At 41.2% G+C, this 27,257-nt stretch overlaps 2 protein-coding genes across 11 annotated transcripts in view; both read right to left on the bottom strand.

The window, feature by feature from the left end:
- The window catches only part of pitpnm3 (PITPNM family member 3), a 109,667-nt gene extending 99,576 nt beyond the window's left edge, over positions 1 to 10,091 (bottom strand). For both annotated transcript variants that reach the window (XM_031297354.2, XM_031297355.2), the window contains exon 1: positions 9,612 to 10,091. In XM_031297354.2, coding sequence (XP_031153214.1) covers positions 9,612 to 9,636 — 25 coding nt within the window. In that variant the 5' untranslated portion in view covers positions 9,637 to 10,091. The remainder of the gene's footprint in view (positions 1 to 9,611) is intronic.
- Positions 10,092 to 15,379: 5,288 nt separating this feature from the next.
- kiaa0753 (KIAA0753 ortholog) overlaps positions 15,380 to 27,257 on the bottom strand; it is a 31,716-nt gene continuing 19,838 nt past the window's right edge. For all 9 annotated transcript variants that reach the window (XM_036001490.1, XM_031297583.2, XM_031297585.2 and 6 more), the window contains 2 exons: positions 24,698 to 24,931; positions 15,380 to 16,143 (listed from right to left, as the gene is read on the bottom strand). In XM_036001490.1, the coding sequence (XP_035857383.1) occupies positions 15,993 to 16,143; positions 24,698 to 24,931 (385 nt within the window). In that variant the 3' untranslated portion in view covers positions 15,380 to 15,992. The remainder of the gene's footprint in view (positions 16,144 to 24,697; positions 24,932 to 27,257) is intronic.

Below are 27,257 nucleotides of genomic sequence, written 5' to 3'. Positions count from 1 at the left end.
ATAACATTTGACATGGGAGTGTGGAGCCTTTCGAGTTGTTTAAAGGCACCTTTGACGAAACTGTGCTGAGTTGTTCGTTTAGCTACAAAGACACAGACACAGCTTAAAGTACTTGTGCCTTACCGAGTAAAACTACTCTCTCAAAGAGAGTGAGGGAAGCAGATACTGCACAGCTGCTGTTAGAGGAATCTATATTATATCTATTACTTTCCGTGTTCTACCATATATTTTATGTTCATGGGTGAAGGTGATAAAAAGAAGCTTCTAGTATTTGACATTTACCCAATCAATTTCCAGCTATACCTGTGGCGATGATTTGCTCCAGATGTGTGTGTGTGTGTATTTATGGATGGAAAAGCTAAATCAAGTTATCTTTTTTCTAAGTAAATGTTAACATCTTTTATCCTGCATGCATGACTCATATGTTATGTGATATTCACAACAGGAGAAAATCTTTCTCAGACTCAGGTTATTCTCCTGGTTAAAACCCTATCATTTATGAATCTATATGGTATTTTCCATTGATTTGCAGTATAATTTAGACACTCCATACATATGATTTACCGTAAATTCAATACGTTAACCTGTAGTGCTGTGATATGAAGGGACTTTTTGTTTTATTCGAAGGCAGCTGTTATGGATTCAGGTTGGTAACTCTGGGAGACGAGTAAGAAATAGCTCGACTGCAGCTGCTGAAAGATTTATAATTGAACTCATCCATCTTTCCATCTTCTCTATTACATATATTTGCCTCCACTACTCTGACAAAGAGCATACTAAGAAGATAACGTCGGCCCTTAGCCTGCACAACTGCCTCCAAATGAGTTATAAATGTATCTAAACTCCACTTTTTTACTAAGTTCAACTCAAGTGTTTTCCTGAATTGTTAAATATTATGAAATATATAAAAGTACAAACAATGATAAAACAGTAATTAGACAAACACATAAACAAGACCAAGTATATATAAATGTGGGTTTTAAGAGGTTATTCAAGGGTCTTTCTTTAACATAAGGTTTCTAGAGGGGACAGTCTGATCATGCCATACCATGCAGCTGGCTCTAATTGCAATTTAATTCATCGCAGGTTGCTTTCAGAGAACAGCGTCATTTCAACACATCTCACAGGATATATGCATGAGCACTTTCTTCATAATTGTACTTGTATCTCAAAGTGGCATACATTTTATTGAAAGTGTGGTAATTCTTGAAACTGAATGAATTATAATTCCTCTGGAGTGGAAATATTAAAGTATAACTACCTAAAAATTGTACTGATGCACAGAAGTGTGTGAAAAAAAAGGGACTGTAACTGTAACTGCAACTTTGAAGAATCCCCATCGCTCCACACAAATCTGATGTTTTTTGTCTGTTCAGAGGAAGCTTCAGTAGACGTTTAAAGGAACACGCCGACTTATTGGGATTTTGTCTAAAGGTTCAGACACACAGAGCCGATAATCGGCCGTCTGACAGTCTGGTGAGGTCGGTGACTCGAGTCTGTTCGGTGTGTTCCGTGCCGTCGTCCGTCCGAGGGGCCGTCAGCCTTCATTTTGGCTGATTTGACATGTATAATCGGCGGGGCGGGCACTGCCGGCAGTCAGACTCAATGACCCATCTGATTGGTGGAGAGCTAACCAGGAAACGGGGAGCGGGATGAGCGTGACTAGAGTCTCTCAAAATCTGATGAAAATCTTTTAAACTGACCTTTGTTGATCTGAAATGAAGACAGATTCAGCAACTGCACGGCCTATTTCTCTCTTAAAATGTTTTCAGAAACACGTTTCGGTGAACTATTTTAGTACAATATGAGATTGTATTCTGAACAAGCCGCCATGACAGTCTGTCTTTGAATTTCTGGAGAAACCAGACCCACGTGACGCGTTCGTCCAATCAGCTGCCGGTTTTCTTTTTTGGGCGACAATCCAGATTAGCGCCGCCTGCTGTTTCTCCTCTCTGTTGTCTCTTCGGTGTGTTCCGAGGCATTTTTGGACCTCGGGAAGACTGATCAGTCACACTGGCTTTACTGCCGATGGCCGGCTGTCTGGTCGGTGTGTCTGGGCCTAAATTTACCGTATCCCCCAGAGTTAGATAAGTCCATACATACCCTTCTCATCTCCATGCGTGTTGTAACTCTGTCTGACGCACCCACCGCTAGCCTAGCTTAGCACAGATCCTGGAGGTAACCGGCTCCAACTGCTACTTCTGCTACTTCTGCGCCTGAGAAGCCCAGTGGTGAGGAGCAGAGAGTAACAACGGTGCTTTTCAGGTATTGTGCTAATCACTCTGCCCAAGTAGCAGAAGTAGCAGTGCTTGGCCTTCTAAGAATATAGTTCCCAGTATGTATACGGTTAGAAGATGGCTGTGTCTCATGTGACCTTGTAATTTGTACACGCTGTGACTATACAAATCACAACATGTAAATAGGAAAATGTTGGCGTTATTTTATCACTTATTGGGAGCAGTAGGCTAGATGGAGTTACCTCCAGGATCTGTGCTAAGCTAGGCTAGCGGTGGGGGCGTCAGCCAGAGTTAGGACACGCACGGAGATGAGAAGGGTATGTATGGACTTATCTAACTCTGGGGGATACAGTGACTAAGACAAAGTCCCAATAAGTCGCCGTGTTCCTTTAAGACACATGCTTCATGTACATCATGATTCATTCACTAAGTCTGTTTTCATTGCACTTTGTCGCATTTTGATTTAATCGATACACTAACTTTTCCATCAAAGCCAAACATAAAAACTGTTTTGCAATATCCTTTGGAATTTCTGACATTTCCACTACAGTTTTTTATGTACAAACTGAAAATGCACATAAACATAGGTGGATGGAAACGCACTAACAGACAAATGAAGTCATGCCATGGGGGGGGGGGGGTGAGAGAGAGAGAAACTAGTTGTTCACACTAGTTTGGAGGACTGGTTAGTATTGTGATAATATTAGTATTATGTTGTAATGTTACATGAGTCTGTGCGTCTAATTAATGTTTAAAAGCAAATTCTAATTAAATCTGACAAAATTAGTTCCTTAAGTTTTGTTTTACACGTGAGTAGAAAAGAAAATCTGACCTACTGCAGAGGAATAGATCACAGTTTCATTATTCTATAGCAGAGATATTCAACAGGGGGGTCCGGGACGCCTAGGGGGTCCCCAGAGTTACTGTAGGGGGTCCACCAAATGTCTTAACATGAATCCAACATATTATTAGCAAATACAAATCAGCCTATTTGTGAAAAGACAGTGAGGATAGGCTTACTGGCCTCTAGGTAAAGTAGCCATCCACAGACACACCAATACCAATAGGACCTCGTATAGGAGGACTCTGCTTTTGTTCCTCTGTTCCTCAGTTGCTACTATCCTAAAGGAATTTCTTCATGCCGGAGCTTTAGCTCTCATTACCCTCTCTCCTCTCCAACCCAGATGGTCTGTAAGCTACATAATCGAGTGCCAACCTCCTCATTTTGTAATTAGCAGCACTTCATATCCACGGAACTCTAAGCAACTAACGGCATCCAAAAGAGCTATGTCGGATCATATGTGATGGCAACGGCTGCCGTCACGCAGGGAGGAAGTGTAGCCTGCCTCTCTGATGATGCACACCACTGAGTGACAAATGGACAGAGTGTGATATCTACCACACAAACTGGAAATCCAATAATTTTTTTCTTCATGGAGAAAGGTTAGGGAATGAGAAGTGCCTCTGCTTCTTGTTTTTAACATGCAACATATCCCAGTAAATATGAAAATCCCACAGACCTGAATAGAAGAACAGAGAAGGAAAAAGACTGTCTGTTTAAGTCCTGCCACAGTGAATATTATAAGTCTGCCTGTTCCCCTGTCAGCTAGAAATAGCTATTTATAGCCTGCCCTCTAACTTAAATAAACCTCATTTCAGCACAAAGTTAAAATCAATCTTTACAGCCAATGAGAGACATCGAGGAGATTGATCTCTCCTCAAAAATGTTGAATCGGTCACAGATTCACCTTCCAGACATTATCCTCCTGGATGCTATTTATCTGCACTGCAGCTATGCAGATCAGAGCTTGCATGGACTGTTAATGGACTGCTACGCTACAACTAGGCCATACTCACTGTTACTAAGCCTGCACACTCTCCCCTCTGACCACATATGGACTGCTTTTATACACCAACCGACCACTCAAAGCACTTTACAACACATGCCAACATTCACCCATTCATACACTGATGGCAGAGGCTGACATGCAAGGTGCCAACCTCTTCATCAGGAGCAGGTGGGGTTCAGTGTCTTGCTCGAGGACACTATGACAATCTGTCTGGAGGAGCCGGGGATCAAACCGATTCCTAGACGACCGCTCTACCGCCTGAGCCATGCTGCCCCACAGCCAATAAGACATACATAGTACTATTATTACTACTAATATTATTACTAGTCACAGTTCTATTATCTTTATTATTACTATAATTACCACTGTTCATCATACCAACTGCTATAATTGTAATGAATCAGATTTCTTTATATCTGTATATCTGTGTCCCAACCGGCAGCGGCAGATGGCCGCCCTTAAAGAGTCAGGTTCAGTCAGGGGGAATTGCTTGGTCGAAACCTACTCTACCTGTAAAGTGTCCTGAGATAAATCCTGTTATGATTTGACACTACAAATAAAATTGAATTGACTTGAATCGTATGTCCAGCCTGAGGCAGACAAAGTTTGGGTAAATAAAAGAACAATGTGTTTAAAACCGCAACCGTTACCTTCTGTGGTTTACATATGAGGACAGAAACTGCTTCTGTGGGTCGTATAGAGGGTAGGAAAAAAATAATTTGGAGTGTCCAGAGTGCACCATTAAACCATAACAACTTTGGTAGGCTTAACCTTTGTGCCCGTCGAAAGAAAACCATGGTTAACTGCAACAGCAGTTTTACTGCTAATACTATTCGTTTTATTAAGCTATCCTGCATTGTTCTATAAACTAAGGCTGCATTTAATGATTATTTTTATTATTGATTGAAGGGATATTTCACTGTTGGAAAGATGAATATATCTTTAAATTGGGTCACTTATGTAGTAGAAATGTGACATTTTTTTTAGAAATGGTGGCTTCTAGGCCGAGAAAAGCCAGAAAATGTGTTTTTGACTCATGTGGATGAAAGACACCAAATCCCAGAATGCACTTGCTTCACTGCTTTAGAGTCCACTCCCAAGCCACGCCTACCGTTTACAGACAGACAGACAGACAGTCAACTCAACTTTAGTGTGTTTTACTGTCATTTCAACCATATACACGAAACAACGTTTCACCGTGGCTCAAGTAGTGTTACACATTTAAAATATATAAAAACGACATTATATAAAAATGACATACGAAACAGGCAACATTTAGTGCACACACATTATATGCTCCGTAAAGTTCAGCTAACACATAGCTATTAGCATTAGTGCTTGGTGGGCTGGGTGTTTCTACTGATACAAAGCTTAATGCTAAATCGGTGAAGTATCCCTTTAATCTGGCGACAATTTTACAACAATTTGACTTGTGATTGACTATTCAACTCGATGCTCTCTGACAGGTGCTTCCAATCAATCAATGTAAATTAGCCAAAACCAAAATGGTGAGAACCATACCTACCTAAAACATTTACTCCAAACTAGTAGACTTTAACACTAGACAACTTAGTGTTGCTTTAAACTTAATGTGTTTGCCAACAGTCTAGAATGAAAGAGCTGAGTGAGTGTGCCTTTAAAAAGCCTAGTTAGGGAAGCCACTGTTTTCAGCCTTCCACAATGTATTCAGAGACACCAGTGTGACGTCAAGACTTCTGGCCGTGACAAACAACAAGTAGACTGTTGCCCGGCTCCAGGTGAGACAGTCCCCTGCCACCGCCTTGTCTTCGACCCCAAACAGCAGCGGACCAGTTGCTGTGTGCATTGTGAATAGCTGCTTCCCGACACAGGCCTAGTGTGCGTCCCCATGAAAAACACCTATTCAATTTATATTAGCACTGTTTTGTATGATCACATATATAACAGGGGTCACGGGCTGAATGCATTAGCACACGCCTTTGTAGAATTCAGAGTAGATTGTAGTGCTGCTTGTTGAGCAGGCTGGACGACAACACACAGCAAGCTGTTGCAGTATCATACCGTATATAACCCAAACAGATTTGGGCAATCACTGACAGTGTCAAATAAAATGATTTTTTGCAGAAAATGTGCCAGCACTTTATTCCTTATTAAGAAACAACATGACAATTGATTCAACAGTAAAATACTGCCAAATGGTTAGCATTTACCATTCACCTTTACAGAGAACGAGAAGGAGCCAAAAGAAAAAGAGAGAGACTGTTCATCAGCATCCTTTAGCTCTATTTTTAGCTTGATGCTGAATCTCAACAACACAGCAGGTTGGCTATCCATTTATTTTATTTGGACAGCAAATGAAAAAACACCCCTTCAGACAGATCCAATTTGGTCAAATATGACATATCCACAATGATCAGAGGTGTGTTACCTCACACCGAGCGCTGGAATGGTTCATGAAGTCTTAGGGAAGACAAACAGTAGGGATCAGTTAGACTCTGGCAGGGGAGGATGACGAAGATGACTTAGGGTTATTAGAAAAGCAAAAGTTCTCTAAGAGATTTGGCAGCAGAAGACCTATCTGGCTTCACGCTGCAGCTTATGCAACGGGGTGGAAGTAGCTTTAAGGAGAGAGAAACAGCCACGTGACTAAAGAGTCTATGGTTTGAATTCCCATACCAGCCAGTTAAATTGTGGGTCCCATTAAAAAATGCACCGTCTGATTGTCCTCATCAGCTCCTCAGTGGCCAATGAAAAGTCTGACATGAGACATGACAATGAGAAACAGAGCCCAGCTGGGACTGAGTATTTGTATTCCCCTATAAAAAGTCAAATTAAACAAAATCATTTTGTAGAATGGCTGATAGCCAATTGGCAAAATTGAAAGTGTATTCAATAAGAGCCTACAGTCATGCTTGCAGTTCTGTGAGGTTGTACTACAGTAGGAACAGTGGTGCTTTGAGCTAACTGCTACTATCAGCATGCTAACACACATACAATGGTTTATTTTAGTGTGTTATCATGCTAACATGCTAAACCAATAAACAAAAGTACATATGAGGCTGATAGGAATTCATTTGACAGGTATTTTGTCATAAACCAATTGTCCAGATACTGATGCTAGATGAAACCTTAAAGTTATTTAGAACATGAATGTGTGCACGCAATGTCAAGAAATTTTATTCAAAACCACAAATTTTAACCTCATGATGGCGCTAGAGGGATAGCCAGGGGATCACCAAAGTCGATAAGATACATCATTTGGGAACCATGGGATATTTGTACTTCATACCAATCCATCGAGAAATTTCACAGTATAAATTAAAATATTGACCTAGTGGTAGTGCTAAATTTAGGGGATTGAGAAAGTTATTATAGCTTTATTTTGAGGACTGAAGCTTTTCCTCATAATTCCTCACATTCCTAATTCCGTATACTCTGCTCAAATTCTTTTTCTTTATATGGAATAATTAAAGCTTTTTATCTGTTTTAATAGGCAGTGAATCCATCGCAGGAGCTGAGAAACAGCACTGCAAACTATAAAGCCTATTAGATTGTCCATAAACGCTGGTTGCCATACTTTAATGATGAAATGCTATGTATAAAGCATATTATCCTTGCTTTTAATTTTACGGTGCCTATCTTAGATAATAGTGCAGATTTAGCTCTCAAGTGAGTCAAAATATTTAAATAAGAATTTAGAAGTATAGAATCCCTTGCAGGCCTCTTATAATTGAAAATGACAAAGATAAGATCTAGGTACATAAGTGAAAGTCGTTAAATTAAAAAGTCTGCCGTGTCAATGTTGGCGGGACTTTGAAGAACAATGTTTCTATGAGAACTGCTCTACTTCACAAGTTATGCTGGGAAGAAATATATAATAAAAACAGATACACTGTATGCGTGAGATATGAATATACTACCAGTAAACCCACATATACTGCACACTGCTTCATGTCATTCTGCCACCGGCTTGCTGGAGCATTGAAGGGTTCACATGATTTTATAGAGCTGGGCTGAAATAATGCAAGGCTTCACAAGCTCCATTAGCCAGTGAATTTTAGGGTGAGGCTCAATGCAATATAATTTAAGATTAACTGGAGAAGACATCCAGTTGCAGCTGTTGAGGGAAATGTTTTTCCATCCTTTCAAAGACCATCCTTGAATCAGCCTCAAAAATGGAAGTATTTTATTCTTACTATTTTTAGAGACTTTGCACTTTGTATGTCCCTGCACCCTCGTATCTAGTACGGTTGTTACATTAAATCTGAGGCAGCAATATTTCAAAGCCCAAACCACACTGAATAAAATCCCCCTCTTTATTGTGACACGTTTTGTCTCTACTGAGAGTAAGAATGATCTGATATCTTATTGATCCCTGCAGGGAAATTCTCTTTCCGCCCTTTCCGCCTCATGGAAAAGGTCAGAGCACAAACGTACACAACAGCAAGCCTGAAGCTGGAAGAGATTCAATGACTTGCTCAAAGGCTCTTTAGCAGAGCAGAGATACAAGATGACACAAGGAAATAAACCAAGGACCTTCAGCTGAAGAAAAGCCACCCTGCTACCACCAGCACGGTTTTCAGCTTTTTTCACACTAGAACCTGTGAGTTATTACTGTAAGGCATACAATATTATTCTCACTGTTTAAAGGCTAAAAATCGCCATAAAATGATGCTCGTTCATAGAAAGAGGTGATTTTAACAAGAAATAGAATACAACCTCATAAAGCATTTTGTGTATCTACAATACCATAATGCAAACAGGCCATTTTTTGAGCAGCATACAAATCTTTTAAATGGACAACAATAAACCTTTTATGCCACCAATGCCAGGTCCTCAGAGGCCTGCTGACGCTGTCCTGTCAACACTGGCCCACTACCTCATATCCAAGTTAACCATCAACGAATACTGCCTGCTAGTATTAGCCTCCTGGTTTCTCCTGGTTTCACCTGGTTTACCTTGTCCTGGAAATGTACTGTCTGATGCTAGGATTGAATAGGATAGAGTAGGCTACAGTGTGCGCTGCCTGTGTCCCCTGTCTCCATTTTCCTGACCTGAACATAACCTGAATTTCAGCATAAGTTTATTTTTACTAGCATATATTCTCGCATCCTTAATTTAAATAGCTGTTATCAAAATAGCGTCACACCCATACGGTATTTAGAGGGCCACAGAGTTGCATTCTAATAGCTGTGATAGCAGAAACGGGTCACTATAAGCTCAACTCTCAAACATTTCCTCCTTCTTTGTCTATTTGACCCTGCGGCGTCACAGAATCTGACGGGTCACACATTTGGTTATAACACTGGCGCGGACACAGAGACAGACAGGGCAGACTGAAAGACAGACGAATAAAAGGACAGACAGGCTGGACAGTCCACAAACCCGAGGTGTTTAACACCTGCTCCGGTTTTGGACCGTCGCACATTCCTACAGATTGCCTCCATCCGTGCAGCACGCGGCTGTGCGCGCCAACGTCCAGCAGCAGCCCGAGACGCGGGTGTCTACCTGTTAGCACGATACTATGAATGTAGTGTCCCCTTACCTTTTCCTCTCGTCTCCTTTGACATTGTGTCCTCTCCCGTGTGTCTCAGTAAAGTCGTCACGTTAGTCTGCGCGGTAACGTCTCGTCGAAGAGTCCCTCTCCTGCCAGACTGGAGCAGGCTCGGGGAGCTGCGGCGCCGTGTCGGTGTCCTCTCCCTGTGGAGAGGGGAGGGAAAACAGAAACCCCCAAAGATCTGCAGCTGCTCTCATTCACCTGTGTCAAGTCTCTGAGAGCATCGAGCCGCCCATGTCGCAGACATCCTTTTGGTGTTTGTCTTATCTGTGCACACTTGGCTCACATGTCGTGCCCACCCACCCACCCACTTCTCTCTTCTCGCTCTGCCGCTAACATCAGCCAGAGTTTCTCCAAACCAGACCCGGGTCTGCAGCTCGACTGCCTCCAGCGGTGCGCGCACGTCCGCGGCTGCAGCTCCTGCAGGGCGTCCGTCCTCCTCCCTGTCACCTTTTTTTGACTTTGCCAAATGCTCAAGAGGAAGTAGCCTATATTAAAGAAGAAAAATAGCTATTTCTGTGACTTCATGCATCGAAAACACAAAGCAACGCTTTCACGTGAAAGCTACCCTGCTGTCATTGGCACGACTCATTAAATTAGCCCAAATAGTTCAATCAATTCCATTGGATCTATCAGAATCATATGCCTGCACAGAAATATTACAGGAATTAAACATAATATTAAATATGAAGTAGCCTAGGTAAAAGTCATTGTAATGTCACAATAGCCATGTCGTACATGTTCCCTATGCAGGGTGTGGCATACAAGTACATATTTAGCCTACTATATAGAAGAAGATGAGGTATGGAGATAATGAGCAGGACAAACGTTCAGATCAGAATCATATATTTGTACATGAATATTAATTGCACAGTTTTTTAAATATAAAGTAGGTTAAAGTTATTTAATTGTTATATGGCCGTTAGGGTGTGGTTGTTGCTTACCTACTAAAGAATGAAGATGGACACTAAACTGAATCATAAATCTAGACAGGAATATTACAAGATTACACAGGATATTAAATATAAAGTAGGTAAAATCATTTTGAGTGTCACACAAAAGCCTGTATATTTTTCCCTCTGTGGGCAGTTACATATCTACTATATAAAAGAGGATGAAGAGAAGATCAAGTGTAAGGATGAAGAGCAGACGCACACTAAATCACTGCAAGCTAAGGATGAAGGGGTGAAAGCTAACACTCCTGTCAACTATCCATCACTGAAGCAGCAAGTGCCACATGGTCACGTAGAGGCAGTCACCCAAGCAGAAGAGAAAATCAAGAAGTGCTTCAAAAAAAACAACCAAACCCATCAAAAGAAAGCCCTGTGCACAGGCATTAAGTCTGATTTCTTTTCTCATAGTTTGCTTTCCAGGGATTAAAGAGAAATGAAGCATGTGAATCATGTTCCCTCAGCTTTAAATCCTTTAAATCCAGTTGTGAGATCTGGTCTAATCTGACAGATGCTTTACCTAATGGCTGCCTCTAATTCATTGTTAAGCTCATCTTGACCTGACTTGCTGCAAAATAGGTTTTCTCCTTTGGGACACATTACACTTTATAGTGATAACACCTGCTGTGTTTATCCCTCCTCTTCTCGTATGTGATCACACACGAGGTCACACAGTCCCAGAAGGATGGTCTGGTCGTGGCGTGATTTGGCAGCCGCGTCCACACAAATGAATATTGATAGAGGAAAATGCCTGTGGCCGAACCATCGCCCTGGAATCTGAGAGCTGGACACGCCACATTAACAAACTCTACTAGGAATACATGCAGCCAATTTGTATCATGATAGCCAATAACAATACACTTCTGGGCCAGAACACTGAGCTGAGATCCCATCAAGAAAAACTAATAGGAAAAAGCCTTAAGGCCAGGAAGCCTGCAAGACAGACTGCACTGATTACACCAAATGGCTGTACTGACTGGATCCAAGTGAAAAAAAACAGAAGGCTAATTGAATTAAGTGAATTTCTTTCGTAAGAAGAATACTCTCCATGCCACTGAGGACATTACTCCAATTCTGCAGCACGTCCACATCAGGAGAGACTTAACACTTTTACACCAACATAAAAATGGAAAAAAATGGTTTAAATTTAGAAAAATAAATAAAAATAACCCCTATTATTGTGATGATTTAGACATCCACACACAGAAAGATTGTTATGGTGGTAGATAAACACCCTGGGGCTTTTGAAGAAGGCTTTTTGGGAGCCATTCAAAAGTCACAAAATACAATAGCTGCAGTGGTGTAGTCTATGTATGTATTGTAGTGGGTATACTGTACTGTATATATATATATATATATATATATATATATATATATATATATATATATATATATATTGGCCAGAATCTGCCGTTTGGGGGGGGGGCATCATAGTGGGGGGTCTGGGTGTCCTCCCCCAGGGAAGTTTTGAGCATCAACGACTTAATTTCCTGTTTTCAGATGCACTTTTATGCCCAATTTATGGTGGAAATGAAGAAAAACACAGATGACAATTCAAAATATATCAAAAACGTAAATTTTGGAAAGTATGTTGTTTGCGTGTCATTGGGCATTTTTAAGTGGGTATATGGAAATCCTGGAGCTTTCTTAGTGGGTATACTGCGTATACCTGCGTATCACGTAGACTACACCACTGAACAGCTGGCAGTCAGCTGAGCTCTACTTTAGCACCTGAGGTGCAGATGTGTTGTTCTCTCCTGTGTGAGGAAAGGATTCAGCGACCAGGTGGGTGGGAAAAGCACAGTCAACAACTGAGTTCAATCGTTGAAACAAAAGCTGATGATTTATACTAAAATATTCTTCAGCCTCTGCATCACAGCGACTCTTACAAAAGGTGAGATAGTAGACTGCACTTCACATTCAGGGATTGATAACTGCTCAGCAACAGATTACATATTCCTACTTCTACTGTTTGAGAATACATTTATTTTGGTTCTTGTTACCCTTTTGTCCTTGCTATCAAGTTTTTGTGTCAGACTGAATGAACATGTACTTGATTATGAGGCGGAAATGCACAATGCATGCAATTAAGCATCTTTCCTCAGGAACATCTGGACAACAAGTCCTCCAAACCATACCACGATATAGTACATCATTTATTCACTTTAAGACAAGCCTTATGAGGGTTTCAGAAATAAGTGGCCCTAGTGGTGGCAGGAAATACCACCCACAGGGGCGTTTTCCATCCTCTGGATAGTGAACTCTGACCACAATTGGCCTTGTCTTGTATTCAGGGAATCCTTTGCACTGTCCTGCCCTTTGCATATTTGCACTTATATTTTGCTTTATATATATTTTCTTAACTTGACTTTTTTTTCCCTCTTTTCTTTTAGCACAACTTGTACATATTACTTACTCATAAACCTTAATAGTTCAGTTTTAAATGTTTGTTGATGTCAAATCGGCTACAGTAGTAAAGGTAAAAGTACATTTTCTTTTATGCTACTTTATACTAGGGAAATATTGTACCTTTGACTGCACTATTTGTTATCATTTCACTTTGCAGATCCAGATATAAGGTACAAAACATAATAGATTCAAAAATGTAATGCATAATACATAATGCATTATAAACTCTCATACAGCATATAAAGTAGTTACATCACGACCAGCTACAACTCGAACATGCTGTTTACATGTTAATGTATTTATTGTTTATTTAATATTAATGTTTAATATGTTTATGTATGCACCAACAACCAAGGCAAATTCCTTGCCTTGTAAGTAAGTGTTATTTACTTGGCATAAATCCTTTTCTGATTCTGATGCATCAATAGTAATAATATGCAACATTTTGACTGATGTGTACTTTTGATTCTCTCAGTCGACTATATTAAGCTCATATTTAGTACCATAATCATTTTTTTTCTAAATGCAGGACTTTAAGTTATAATGGGGTTAATAGTTTTACATTGTGGTATTGCTACTTCTACTGAAGGATATGAATACTTCAATCATTTGATTAACTAGAATATTAAAGACTAATTTATTAAATCTCTTTTGGATATGATGATCAAGAAGTGCATGGCTGATCATTATTCTTCAATGGCTAAACCATTAAATAAGCAACCGAGGCTTAGATGGCTTATAAACTCACTGTAACGATTGTTTAAAAGCAGAAAGTTGGTGACTGGTGTACCAGTGAGGAAAGAGGTCATTCTGCATGTCAGAGTCTATTCTCCATTGCATCAAAACAATTATAAAAATCATGGAGTATTTCTACATTATTCTATTGTAGCCACTGCTTCAGACTCACATTGGCTTTGAGGTTGACAGATACTCTTTTCAGTCCCACAATCCATTAGTGTGAATTTAGTTGGCCCTCTGCAGGGCTTCTGGAGTTGTTTCAAAACTAGATGCTGGTTCAGAGGCCTTTAGTAATCCCAACAAAGCAAAGCTGTGACTGAATCCATGATGCAAGCAGTCAAAAGCTGCCCAGCAGTCCACAGGTGTTTCATGAGTTCTCAGACAGCAAATTAAGCCCTCAAAATAACTTGACTAAAAGGAACTTTTAGAAAGTGGTGAGATCGCTCAGTGATCCCCAGTCTCTCAGCAGAAACTATCCCTTCAACACATTATCCCCTAGGAACAGCAAACATGAGTAATAAGTCATGCGATTTCATATCCATGTAGTTCAAGAACAGATTATCAGTTAAAATGAATGTAACAAAGCAGCCTTGGCGCACCTGTACTGCAAAGTGCCCTCTCTCCATGCATCATGAATATATTGCAGTCATCTGTGTCCTCACCGATTCTGAGATGAGCTCTGATTATGAGTCAGTGCCGGCAGAGACGAGGTCAAACCTATCTGACATTTGAAATTAAATAAGGTGCAAACCAGTGCTTATTCTGGTCTGTTTGTGAACGTTCATTTCTTATGTGACAGACGGTCGCTGTATATAAAGAAATGCACATGTGAAAGTAAATAAAGTAGGGAGCTGATTCTCTGGTTTGCTGACAACACAGTCTCACAGTGGAATGCTAAGTGGTGCCTGCTAAAGTGGCAGAAATGGAAATATGTTTTTAAATGTTGTATTTTTATCTCTTAAATGTCTCTTGGCAGAAACTTTTGAAATTTCTGAACCACAACAATGAAAAATTAGAAATTAGCTCTTAAAAATTAACATAATAATTTCATGCGTTTAATGTTCCCCATTCGCCATGTCAGAACAACCTCAGTTCTGTACATCAGTGTGAACACAGATGTACAGAAGCAACACTCCCCTCACTTTGAGCCCACCGATTTCTATTTGTCCTGGATCGAAAAGAAGAAATTTGCACCGAGCTTGAGCCTGTGAAAGCCTGCACGTATCCAGACGCCCACGCAGAAGCCAGCCTGAGAGAAAATTGAGGCAGCTTATTCAATGTGAGCTAATTCATTCAGTCACTCTATGTCACCTGTCAAAGGCTGGTCCCCACAGGCCAACGCAACATCTGGATGTGTCCCCTCTGCTCTGTGTGCACGGCTTTCATGTTGCTCTCAAGGGACTCAGACATTTACTTGGTCTGCTAAATCCGTCCTGTTTATTTTGCATTCAGAATTGACACTTTTCCCCATTATTTTGCATTTTTTATTTAGCTCTGTGGGGAAAAAATAAAACAGAAGTGAAGAAAAGCACTGAAATGATCATTACAAAGTTTTGCAAAACCAATTCTAAACTCTAAAATGAATGTCTACACGTATGTTAATCCTTACTGTACTGTATCTCCTCAGAGTGGTCATGACTTACTGGGATAACACATTTATCAGTTAGGGGAAATAAAGCTTTTTTGCTGTATTAAGACCATTCATTTATACATTTAAGCAAAAGAGGAAATCAAGTAACAATAGATTAAACACATAATGCCCTTGGTTTCCTTCATCATTTTGTTGGTGACTGTATGCTATTGATTTATTTCCATATTCCAACATAAATATAGAAAGTGTGAGTAATCCTTAGGGAGATTTAAACCAAGTACAAGTGGAGGGCGGTAATCTTATAATCCTCTGTAATGTCGTAATGGTCTCTCCAAGCTTATCTAAACTAACCAAACTTTCCCAGTGGACTTCAATCACAGATACAGATGGACCACAAAGAGTACTGTGACGCTCCCTGTGTAAGTCAACAATCTCGTCTACTGCAGCTTCATTCAAAAAATATCTACAAACCTAGTTAAATAAAAATCTCTGTAAATTAACAAAATACGTACATAGGTGTAAGGGTTTCTTTCCAAAATAAAACATCCGCCGAGAAACCAGAGACCCTAGATCTTTGATATTTACATCTTTTGTGCTGAAAGTCTGACAATGCAGATGCTCCACTAAAATAATTACATATAATAATTTGTAAGAAACTGCTTCATCCGTGATGGAATCCTATTAGCTGACCAAAGCCGCAGCTGAAGCAGGCGGTGACTGGACCGGCTGAAGGAACTCGGAGGTGAAGACGGCCTCGGCGTACTCCTCCACAACATCCTGAAACTCTGCTGCCACGTCGGCCAGAGCCTCCGACAGCAACTGGTCTGCCAGGCTGGGGGACCAGAAAGAACAGAGGCATTAGAGACAGAAAGACATTTTCCTTAAAAACAAGTAGCAAAGATGTCTCCTGAGAGTCAGTCTTTTATGAATTAAATATATATACAGTATATAAACATTTTAATTTGATAGAAAAGTCTGAATCTAACATCTGATACATCATGTTCAGCATCACAACTAATTAAACAAAATCATATATGAAATTCACGTGACCATTATTACTATTACTATTAGTCTCGACTACTATTTCATAAAACTAGAAAGAATCGACATTGTGATTGTTGTTATATCCCACACTACATTGTTCTTGCCAATAGATGCAAGACTAGACCTTTTGAAAATTGCCGGATAAAAAGGTTCTGCATGTGGCATATAACCTGGCTTCCTAAGATTTTAAAGAAAATGTAAATCATCAGCCTTGGATCATTATCTTCCAAAATGCAGAAGGTGCGATCAAAGCAAAGTGTGTCTACTGACTTTCAAAGCTGGACATGAAAAACTCCTTGCCTTGAAAGGCATAAAATGGAGGAAAATAACTCCAAAGACTGGCGAGGCACCAAGCTATATTTCAGTGTTATGATTGATTTGACATTATCTGTGTCAACACACACACAAACTGAAGCAGGGACATATGAGATGAGCACAAGTGGCGTACACTCTTGGATCTCCCTTCCAGAGCCCCAGAAACGTCAAATCATTAGGTTGTCGGTGCAACGGAACAAGCTCAGTAATTGTGTGTTGTTGAACTACCTGTACCTTTGAAGAATCAACACAGTAACGTTGCTCTGCGCTGCATACAGGGTGAAACAGAGTGAAGAATGGATTGGGAATGGCCATTAGGAAATATTAATAACACTAATATGCTAAAAGACATGCTCTACTGAATAACTCTTCATTATCTGTATGTTTAACGCTCCAAATATGATGAAATTCCCACCACAAAAACTGAATTACCTCTAGGCTAATATGAAGTAATTGTACAGTTTGCTATTAATTTATGAAAAAAATATTAAACACAAGTTCATCCAACTACTAAATTATTATCCTACTCTGTTTTGCAGTGCATTTTAATAATCATCTGTCCAAAAAATGCATTAAAGAAGTTCAAACGAAGGTTTAAATAGCTTCGTATACGTTTTCTTTGTTTTGGCTGTGCCGAAGTTTTGCTATTATCCTCTATGGGGATAGCTCATTACCACTTCATCACACAGACAGGTTTCTGCACTGTGTCAGATTAGCAGGGGGTGTAGATGTAGACGCGTATATGTATGTATTGTCCTTATTTTTCTCCAACTTCAGAAAAGTACAGATCCATCTCATGAAGACTTTGGTTCATTGACGTGGGACTGATAATGAGCCAGTGGCACAAGCAGTCAGATCCCAGGGGTGTAAGCTATAAGTTTAAGCAAAACAACAATCTGTGACACAGAGAGAAAACAGACAGACTTAAAATCTGATCTCTTAGAAGTTTAGAACTGATATATCAAACACAGGGATTCAGTATGTTGTTTGCATGTATGTACATCACTGAGAGGGAGTCTTCTGCACTCTGCATTGCAGCAACTTAAGAATTCTGTTAAGTATGCAAATTTGTGAGTGGGAGAGAAGAACAACAATGAACACCAAAGACACACTATGCAAACCATAATCTGCAAGATCCTCTCAGAGCGAGCACTTCAGACTGCACATTATGTCTGTCAAACACAGGTCGGTCAGACACAGTTATGTCTGTCAAACACAAAACAGAGGAAGGACACATCTCGTGCCCATGTGGCTCTGGTGACAAAAACGAGAGTTATAAAACCTCAAAGACACAAAAAGATGACTAATAAACTAGAAAATGCATTTCCTGCGTTCATGATTCATGATCTATACAGATGATAGTGTAGTGGATAGGGCACATGCCTTTGCTGTGGGAGATCCTGGTTCGAATCCCACTGGGGTACATCAGTTAATGTGTCCCTGATCAAGGTGTCATTTAACTTTTTCAACTATTCTCACTACTTCAACTTATTCTTACGGATTTAAGCTATTCAACCAGTTTAGCTTTAACAATTCAGCTATTCATGTTTTATTTTGGCTCTCCTGTCTTCTCTCCTTCTCTCTGTCCTCTTTCCTTTTGTTCAGCCCCATTCTTTTTACCGAATATATTTCACATCTCATATCAGCTAGATTGATGCTTTTTCGTTCTATGCAGTGTCTGATAATAATACAAAGTATTTCTTCTTTCAGCCGTTTTAGGTAATTCATTTCAACTTTCATCTTTGACAGTATTACAGTTCAGCTTCAAGCTTTTCTAACAATGTATTTTAGCTCTTCACTTGGGTAATGCAGTTTAGCTTCCAACTCTAACAATTTTCCTGATTTTTTAGCAGTGTAGTGCATTTGAGCTTTAAGGTTTTTCGTACTATTTGTTTCATATTTCTGCATTTGTGAGTGATTATCAGTTAAAAAATATACTCAGACCTCACAATGTTCTACGTCTTTTGTCATTATTCAACTTTTGAAGCCAACAGTTCAGTTTAGCATAAGCTTTTAACTTTTTAATGAAATTCATACGTATTAAAACGATTTCCACTTTTTCAACCCTTCTTACTACTTCAACTTCTTCTTACTGATTTAAGCTATTCAACCAGTTTAGCTTTAGCAATTCAGCTATTCAGCATTCCCACGCATTTTCCGCAGGAAATGCATTTTCTATAGAATAGAATGTGTCTTATTTTATCAGTAATTATGATCAAACAAAAGAAACTGTAAAACATCATTAGATAATGTATTTATATACTGTATGTACATATTTACATATCTAACCCTATAACATATACAACAGAATAGAAATAGAAATAGCTAAAAACTGAAAACATGCCACTCAGTGACATAACATGTTTGAGAATTGTCCTTCACATGAGGAGCGAGATCCCGCGGATCCACGCGACTACGCAGGTGAAGTGTGGCTCCCCGTGTGAAAAGCCCTTTATTCCCACAATGGGGACATTCTCACTGTTGCAGCATCGAGATAGCTTCATATTTCACTTCCTTTACGACAACTTTTAACATGTACAAGATAAACATGAGCAGGGGCTAAACGGCTTTTCAAATCCAACATGAAAAGTATTGGACAGTTTGAATAAAAGTAAAAAAAAAAAAATATGTTATTGTGGTAAATGCACATCTTAAATATTAGGTAGTTGCTGAGCACACATGGTTATTGGAGTTACAGAAAATGGCGTCCCAACTGGCGCATACTTGGGTGTACTGCTCTTGTGTAAAGACATCCATCTTTTTCCTTTCCATATTTCGTAAAGTGTTCTTTCTTTGCCATATTTTAGGAATCATCAGAAATAATAACATTCATACTGTATATTCAAACATAAACAAACTGGTATATGATAGCAACAATAGAATGGAATAGAATCAATAACCATTTGGATTGAAAACATAAGAATACATGTTGTTGTTGTTGTTGTCATAACGACACACTATGAATACTGGGACCCAACTTTAGTTCTGACACAAATTCACTCAGACAGCAGTTTGTATCAGAGAGTCATTTGACTGTGACAATCCAAAGGTGCACATCGCAACGAGAGAAAAGACACTGGTCCAGCAGAATACGAAGTTGGAAAACATGGAATTCCACTCCAGAGAGATTGAACCGCAAATGAATTTCTATCTCAGTTCACTTGAAGAACAAGTACGGTGTGAACTGAAGGACAGCGAGGCAAGGCTCACCCAATGTGAATCTGAGGGAAGAGTTCACCTGATCATCCGAGAGGACTTGCTGGCCAATGTCCTCGATCAGCTCCAACAACAGAGAGAGGGCAGCACTTTCAGCCATGACAAAAAGCTGATGCAGAGGGAGATGTGTGACTTAAAAGTTCAGCTTGCTGAACGTGTCCCCTCCCCACCCAGTGAAACAGAGTATCTGAAATCCCAGCTGGGAAAAATCAGCAACAGACTGCGAAAAACCCAAAAAGAGCTCGACCTGCAGTACTTCATTACTGAAGACCTGAAGGTCGAATTGGAGCAGATGAAGAGAGAGAAGGAGGCCTTTAAAAATAATGTGGAGACTCAGAAGATGGAGCTTGGTAAAGAGAGACAGATGCTCGCGGTAGGTAAGACCACCAACGTGATGTTGGAGAGCTATCTAGAGATTGAGAGGGTTCAAGCTCAAGAGCTGAAGGATAAATTGAGCAAGATGGAGGAGGCTCTCCGAAAACAGGCAGAGGAGGCAAAGGAGATACTGGAAAGATCCCAGGCTTCCCATAGAGCCCAGCTGGATGAGGCTCTGGCTAAACGTGTCCCCTCCCCACCCAGGGAAACAGAGTATCTGAAATCCCAGCTGGGAAAAATCAGCAACAGACTGCGAAAAACCCAAAAAGATCTCGAGCTGCAGTACTTCATTACTGAAGACCTGAAGGTCGAATTGGAGCAGATGAAGGGAGAGAAGGAGGCCTTTAAAAATAATGTGGAGACTCAGAAGATGGAGCTTGGTAAAGAGAGACAGATGCTCGCGGTAGGTAAGACCACCAACGTGATGTTGGAGAGCTATCTAGAGATTGAGAGGGCTCAAGCTCAAGAGCTGAAGGATAAATTGAGCAAGATGGAGGAAGCTCTCCAAAAACAGGACGAAGAGGCAAAGGAGATACTGGAAAGATCCCAGGCTTCCCATAGAGCCCAGCTGGAGATGCAGGACAAAAGCAACAAGAACCTCATGGCTGCTCTGAAGAAGGCTGAGCAGCAGCTGGAGAGTAATCTCAACCAGTGGAAGGAGGACAAGGCATCCCTCCTACAGGCCACAGAAAGCCTGAAGCTGACTCAGCAGGAAAAAGAGCAGGACTGGGAGAGGACCGAGAGCACCATGAGGTCCCAGCTGGTAGATCTTCAGAGCCAGATGATGACAAAGCCAAAGAAGAAGAAGTGGTACAAAAGGCTTCTGCCTGGCTGAGGAATTGTATAGTATTTGTACTTGTATAGTGTCTGTCTGTCTGTCTGTCTGTCTGTCTGTCTGTGTGGGTCTGTGTGGGTCTGTCTGTCTGTGTGTGGGTCTGTCTGTCTGTGGGTCTGTCTGTCTGTGTGTGGGTCTGTCTGTGTATTTGTGGGTCTGTCTGTCTGTCTGTCTGCGTGTGGGTCTGTCTGTGTGTTTGTGGGTCTGTCTGTCTGCGTGTGGGTCTGTCTGTGTGTGGGTCTGTCTGTCTGTCTGTCTGTGTGTGTGTGTGGGGGTCTGTCTGTCTGTGCGTGTGTGGGTCTGTCTGTCTGTGTGTGGGTATGTCTGTCTGTGGGTCTGTCTGTCTGTCTGTCTGTGTGTGTGTGGTGGTCTGTCTGTCTGTCTGTGTGTGGGTGGGTCTGTCTGTCTGTCTGTCTGTCTGTCTGTCTGTGTGTGTGTGTGTGTGTGTGTGTGTGTGTGTCTGTCTCTGTCTGTGTGTGTGTGTGTGTGTGTGTGTGTGTGTGTGTGTGTGTGTGTGTGTGTGTGTGTGCGTTTGCATGCAGGGAGTGTGATGCGTCAGTGCAGTAGTGTTGCAGTAGCAGTGCTTGTAGGTAGTGCATGCTGCTTCTGCTTGCCACTCTCTGCTTTCAGCTACTGCCACCGGATAACCCTTTGTTTTCAGGGGCGAAAAGAGGAGCCGAGTGTGTAAGGCTCCTCAGCCGGTACATAGCCTCTCCACTGCCAAGATCTCGTACACGCCTCCCCGTGGCACACATGGTAACTGGTCCCTTGTGGTTCCAGGCTAAGTTGTACAGGATCTCGGAGCAGCAGTGGGCCCCAGAGACGTGGCATGCAGGCCCATCGGTGAGTGGAAACGCCCTGATGCCCGTCAACCACTGTCCCAGTTATGGGTAAATAGCCCCAGCTATGGGTAAATAGTGAAGACCCCAACGGCAGCGCAGGCGGAAGATGTTGGTGTGAGAACCACCACAACGGCTGGGAAGGCGGAAGAAGGCAACCCCACAGCCACGTGGGTTACCTCGGGAGGGTACAGTGGCTAGGGGTAGCAAACCCCAAAGACAAACCTGCACCTGGGGACAGGCACAGGTGGAGTCCATGTGGTAGGAGTGAAGATGGTGGGAGTGAGGTCTGCGCACCCACACCCTCACCTTAATCCTCACCTATGCGCAAGCTTCTTGCCGCCACCCCCGAAAAACATCCTGTGGCGATGTGAGAAAACTGAAACTATTCCTCACAACTATATAATAACTACTGCATACACACAAACACTAGCTACACAAATAATCTTTTAAAATAAATGCATAAAAATGATGTTTGTTGGTGTGACGGCCCTGGGCCTGTCGTACATGTGTACTGTGGTTTGTCTTGTTAACTTGCAGGTGTAGCGGAGGAGATAATGAGATGACTGTGATCACCTGGCCGGTCCTCCCAGACTATTTAACCCCGCCTGCCCCGAGACCAGGCGGCCGCATTCTCCCGACTGCACACCAACATGTTTTCTCTCTGTTTGAGTTTTCCCTTTGTTAACTACTGACAACATGCACCTCACATTCTCCATTACATCCATACACCTTCATTCATCACTGATACTGACAATCACACCTCATCGTTCTCTTGTTTGCATCATTATTTAATAAATGTCACTTTATTATTGTTACGTTGCTGTGCATCTCCCTGTTTTGTTGTGGCCTGTGAGCCGGTCGTAACAAATTGGGGGCTCGTTTGCCGTGAGTATAAAACCAGGACCTTGTTTGTGGTTTTCTTTAATTAATCCTAGTTAGTTGCTGTTGAGGAAATTTGGTTAAGTTGAGCTAGTCTATTGTTGTTTAAATGTTAAGTTGCACTACAGTCATGTGTAATATAGTTTGATGTATAAATCAGGGGACAAACGCTCATTTGCATCCTGAACCCCCAAAATATAACTTAGCTCAAATTATTTTATATGTTAAATATAATATACTAAATATAGGTTTTTGTCTGGAGGTACATGTTGGTCATCCAAAGAAAATAATGAAATTAACAACACAGGAGCATTTCTTTCAGGGAGATTTTGCAGGTTTACTACGAGTCTCATGTAGCTTTAGACTTTAAGACTAAACAGGTTTATTTAGTGTCACAGAGCCTTTCAAACACAGCTGCAATTCAAAGTTTTATGAAGAAGAAATGCTTTAGAATATACACTGGTTATTGTCAAATCAGCTACAAACTTGAATTATTTGATATTATCAGTTTACTTTTTTGTTTTAGGAATAATCAATAAATCCTATGATTTTAATATATGTAGTTTTGGTTTAAAGGTGCTGTAGGTAGGACTGGGAAGATCCAGGACTTAGCCAACAAATTTGAACATCAACAACTTCTCAGTCCCTCCCCCTTTTCTGCTAAAGCCCAAAACGGTCTCCTAACACAAGGGAGAATGAATGCGTGTGCATGAGCAGTGATTGACACGCAGTTAGACACCCCCCCTGGCCCTGATTGGTGCACCCGAACCGCTCAGGGCGCCTGTTCAGCAGTCGCAGCCCACTCACTCTGACATCTCTCCATTAGTGCATGTAAAAGGACCGGAGCATGTGTGTGTGTGTGTGTGTGTGTGTGTGTGTGTGTGTGTGTATTTCAGGCCTGTGTGTAGTGTGTAATAACAACAGAGTGTAAATTGTAATTCCCCCATTGGGGATCAATAAAGAGTATAAATTATAATAATAAAAATAAACATCTGAACAGGGAGCAGTGGATTTTTGCAAATCACACTGCAGGCTGTAGGTGGAGCCAGAGGAGCCGGATTTTTTTTCAGTTTCAGCTAAAATGACAGAAAGTTAGCTTTATAAGTCTTACCTACTGCACCTTTAATGATGTGCCTGAGCCACGCCTCTTCCTCCGACCCAGAAAGCAGACGAAATGTGGCACAGAAAACATCTTATCTGTTGTAATGTTTTATGTCTTGTGTTTAAAGATGGCTCAATTCCATCAAGTGTCCCAGTAAGCTATTTCAGTGAGTCAGCATGCACAATACCAGGGCCTCTCCTAAGTGGAATGCAGCCATCATTAATGGTTTTGAATACACCTGTGCTTTTCCTACTATGACATGTCAACATGTTTGCCATGAAAAAAATCTACAGTGTGAGTTGGAAACTGGATCTCGCAGAAAGTGACCATGACCCCTGGTGTGGCGGCAATATTAATGCACGGTGCAAATAGTCCTGGAAATGGTGTCTTGATCTAATATGACTAATAACTATGATAGACTTATTTAAAGGTCCTATGACATGGTGCTCTTTGGATGCTTTTATATAGACCTTAGTGGTCCCCTAATACTGTATCTGAAGTCTCTTATTTAGGCCTTAGTGGTCCCTTAATACTGTATCTGAAGTCTCTTTTATATAGACCTTAGTGGTCCCCTAATATTGTATCTGAAGTCTCTTTTATATAGACCTTAGTGGTCTCCTAATACTGTATCTGAAGTCTCTTTTATATAGACCTTAGTGGTCCCCTAATACTGTATCTGAAGTCTCTTTATATAGGCCTTAGTGGTCCCTTAATACTGATTCCCACAGAGGGAGAATTGAGATGTTTGGAAACCTTCACTGTTAATCTTTCACAGTACCTGTCTGCGATGGCCCAGGGGTTAAAGCTGCCGACAGCCTCATGAGCCACAACATGCAGGTAGGCCTCGTAGTCTTCCCGGTACCGACGGATGTTTCTCAGCATGCTGCCTGGCACGGAGATAGCAGTCCCCCTGCTTCTCTCCAATGGGCCTGGGAACACGGCGCTGTGTCTGTGCTGCTGTTCATCCAGGGATGCCTCCTCTGTCAGGCTGTTCTCAGAGAGGATGCTGTGTCTGAGGAGACACAAGAGGATGCCCATGAGGAGAAGCAAACGGTGAGGTAGGGTTTCCACAACACCTTTTCATTACCTTGAGTGTTCTCACTGTATGAGCTAGGTAAAGGACTTCTGAGGGCTGTGGAGAAGAGGCAAACTCATTTATTGGCACAAGAGCCAATGGAGTGCAGCGCTGTGATTGACCAGAAACACTTGCAGTCATGAGGCTGAGGATGATGAATTTAGGAGAGGTGTCAGAGCGCAGGCCAGAGTGAGTCGGGGCTCAGCTGGGCATTGCCATGGTCTGGCTTGATAATCCTCTCTGCTTGGACAAATCAGCCTGGCTGCTGCGACGGCGCTCTCGGTGCTATATTTAGTGTTGCAGCAGTTCCCAAAGCAAAGTGCCTCTCTATTGTTCCCCCCCGGCCTTGGCTGAACTTGTTTCTGTTTTGACTGTGGGGGCTGCAAACCGTGGCGGGGTGGCCATAAATATCAAAGTGTCAGCACAGTCAACTCTGCTTCCAGTCTGAAATGGGTCGATGTCTGATGGGCATCTGAGGAACAATGTGGAGAAAGCATCAATACAGCACACTGCAAATTCACTTCCTATTTATAGTCAGAATAGTACCCACGGTTTTTGTGCCATATTCAAAAATAAACATGAACCAGGCTGCTTTTCCTGTCAACAAACACCATTCAGACTGGGGCAAAAGCTCCAAGGCCAAGATTAACCTTGAATAAATATCTGTGAAAAGGTGATGTAAATAAAACAATATGAGTAACAGAAATGTTACGACTAAGTGTTAGTGGTACCTTCTAACAGATAAACAGCATTAGCTATTAGTAAAATCACCTCAAGTGACTTTCAAGTTACTCTTCTAGTTTCTGTACAAAAGCTCTAGCCACGTATCACCCGGGAAAACGGGGACCTGGCAAACGATAGTGCCATATGCGATATATCAAAAGAGTTGGACAAAGACAAATGTGACTCAGAGAAAGTAAGGCGTGATTCACGCGAGAGATTGAGAACAACAGGAAAGAAACAGGTGGAGGATGTACTGTATGGTGTTGCAACTTTCTTGCTTATTCAGTAATGCACTACTCAGACATCTTTGATATTCAATCTCTTGAATACAATCTTTTGTACATGAATCAGGTAGCATTGGAGTCATTATTAATGTAAGGTCACGACTGGATGCAGCCATTTACTGTGGGGAATCGGCAATCGTGGTTTGTGTCGGGGCTCCTCACCATGGATACATAAATCTTATCTGCTGCTCTGCTGATGTTTCCAAAGATGAAATCTCTCACTCCATTGTCTGTGTGGTTGCATGACAGCGCTCACACAAGCACAAAAACAGCCGAGATAAGGAATAATAGATGTTTTTGGAAATACTTTTTCAGACAGTGCCAGTGTTGTGTCTAGTGATACATGATGTACATGATACATGAAGTGTTGAAATATCGGTGTGATGTAAACAACTTCTTTCCCACAAAATAGTGAACAAACTCTCTTCTGCTGTTGTAAGTCATGACTCCTAAGTAACCACTAGCCTGAGCAGAGACTGAAAGCCTGAGCACCTGTACAATACAATTAAATCTGCTTTATTTCCTCTTTTCCTCAAATCAGCTAAAAGTCAATCAAATGGCATTCCACCATCAGTCCTCCGTGCATCTATGACAGCAACTACAATAATAAAATCAAAGAGCCATGAACAATAACAGTCTGCCAGTGTCATTAATGGTCATCAAATACACAATATAAAATCAAACAAGCCTCCAAAAATGTCTGCTGTCAAAAACTTTCTTCCTTCCTCACCATTCTGCTACACTGAACACTACAGTAGAGGAGTCAACGCTGACAGAGGATTAACACACCAACACAAAAACAAACTGCATTTGGAGGCTATTTTCCTCCATAGGAACTGATGCAAGTCTTTTTTTATTCTGCTGCCCTGCAACATGAAAGCAGAATTATATTAATATCATCAGTAACGTTCATACAAAGTTTCCCGGTCTGCTAAAGCTCAGTATACTTTATGCTGATTATTGCACAAAAGTATTATTTATGTGAACTGTTGGCAGGTAAACAAATACCTAGACTGACCTGAGGCTGGCTGCAACGTTAAAATACCTACTGGGACTTAAGTGTTTGTCACAATAACATTTTTTTATTATCTGGAGAATTACTTCCCCTAATGAGGTCAGTGTGTTGACTCTGGCTCAAGCTGAGGCATTAGCATTAAATCGAGTTTGTTTTCTTGGACACTAATGGCGCTTTTCCATCACATGGTACCAGCTCGACTCGCCTCGACTCTATTCGCCTTTTTTGGTTTTCCATTACG

Source organism: Sander lucioperca, chromosome 5 (genome assembly GCF_008315115.2).
Source record: "Sander lucioperca isolate FBNREF2018 chromosome 5, SLUC_FBN_1.2, whole genome shotgun sequence".
NCBI lineage: Eukaryota > Metazoa > Chordata > Actinopteri > Perciformes > Percidae > Sander > Sander lucioperca.
This window is presented reverse-complemented; position numbering and strand designations above follow the sequence as displayed.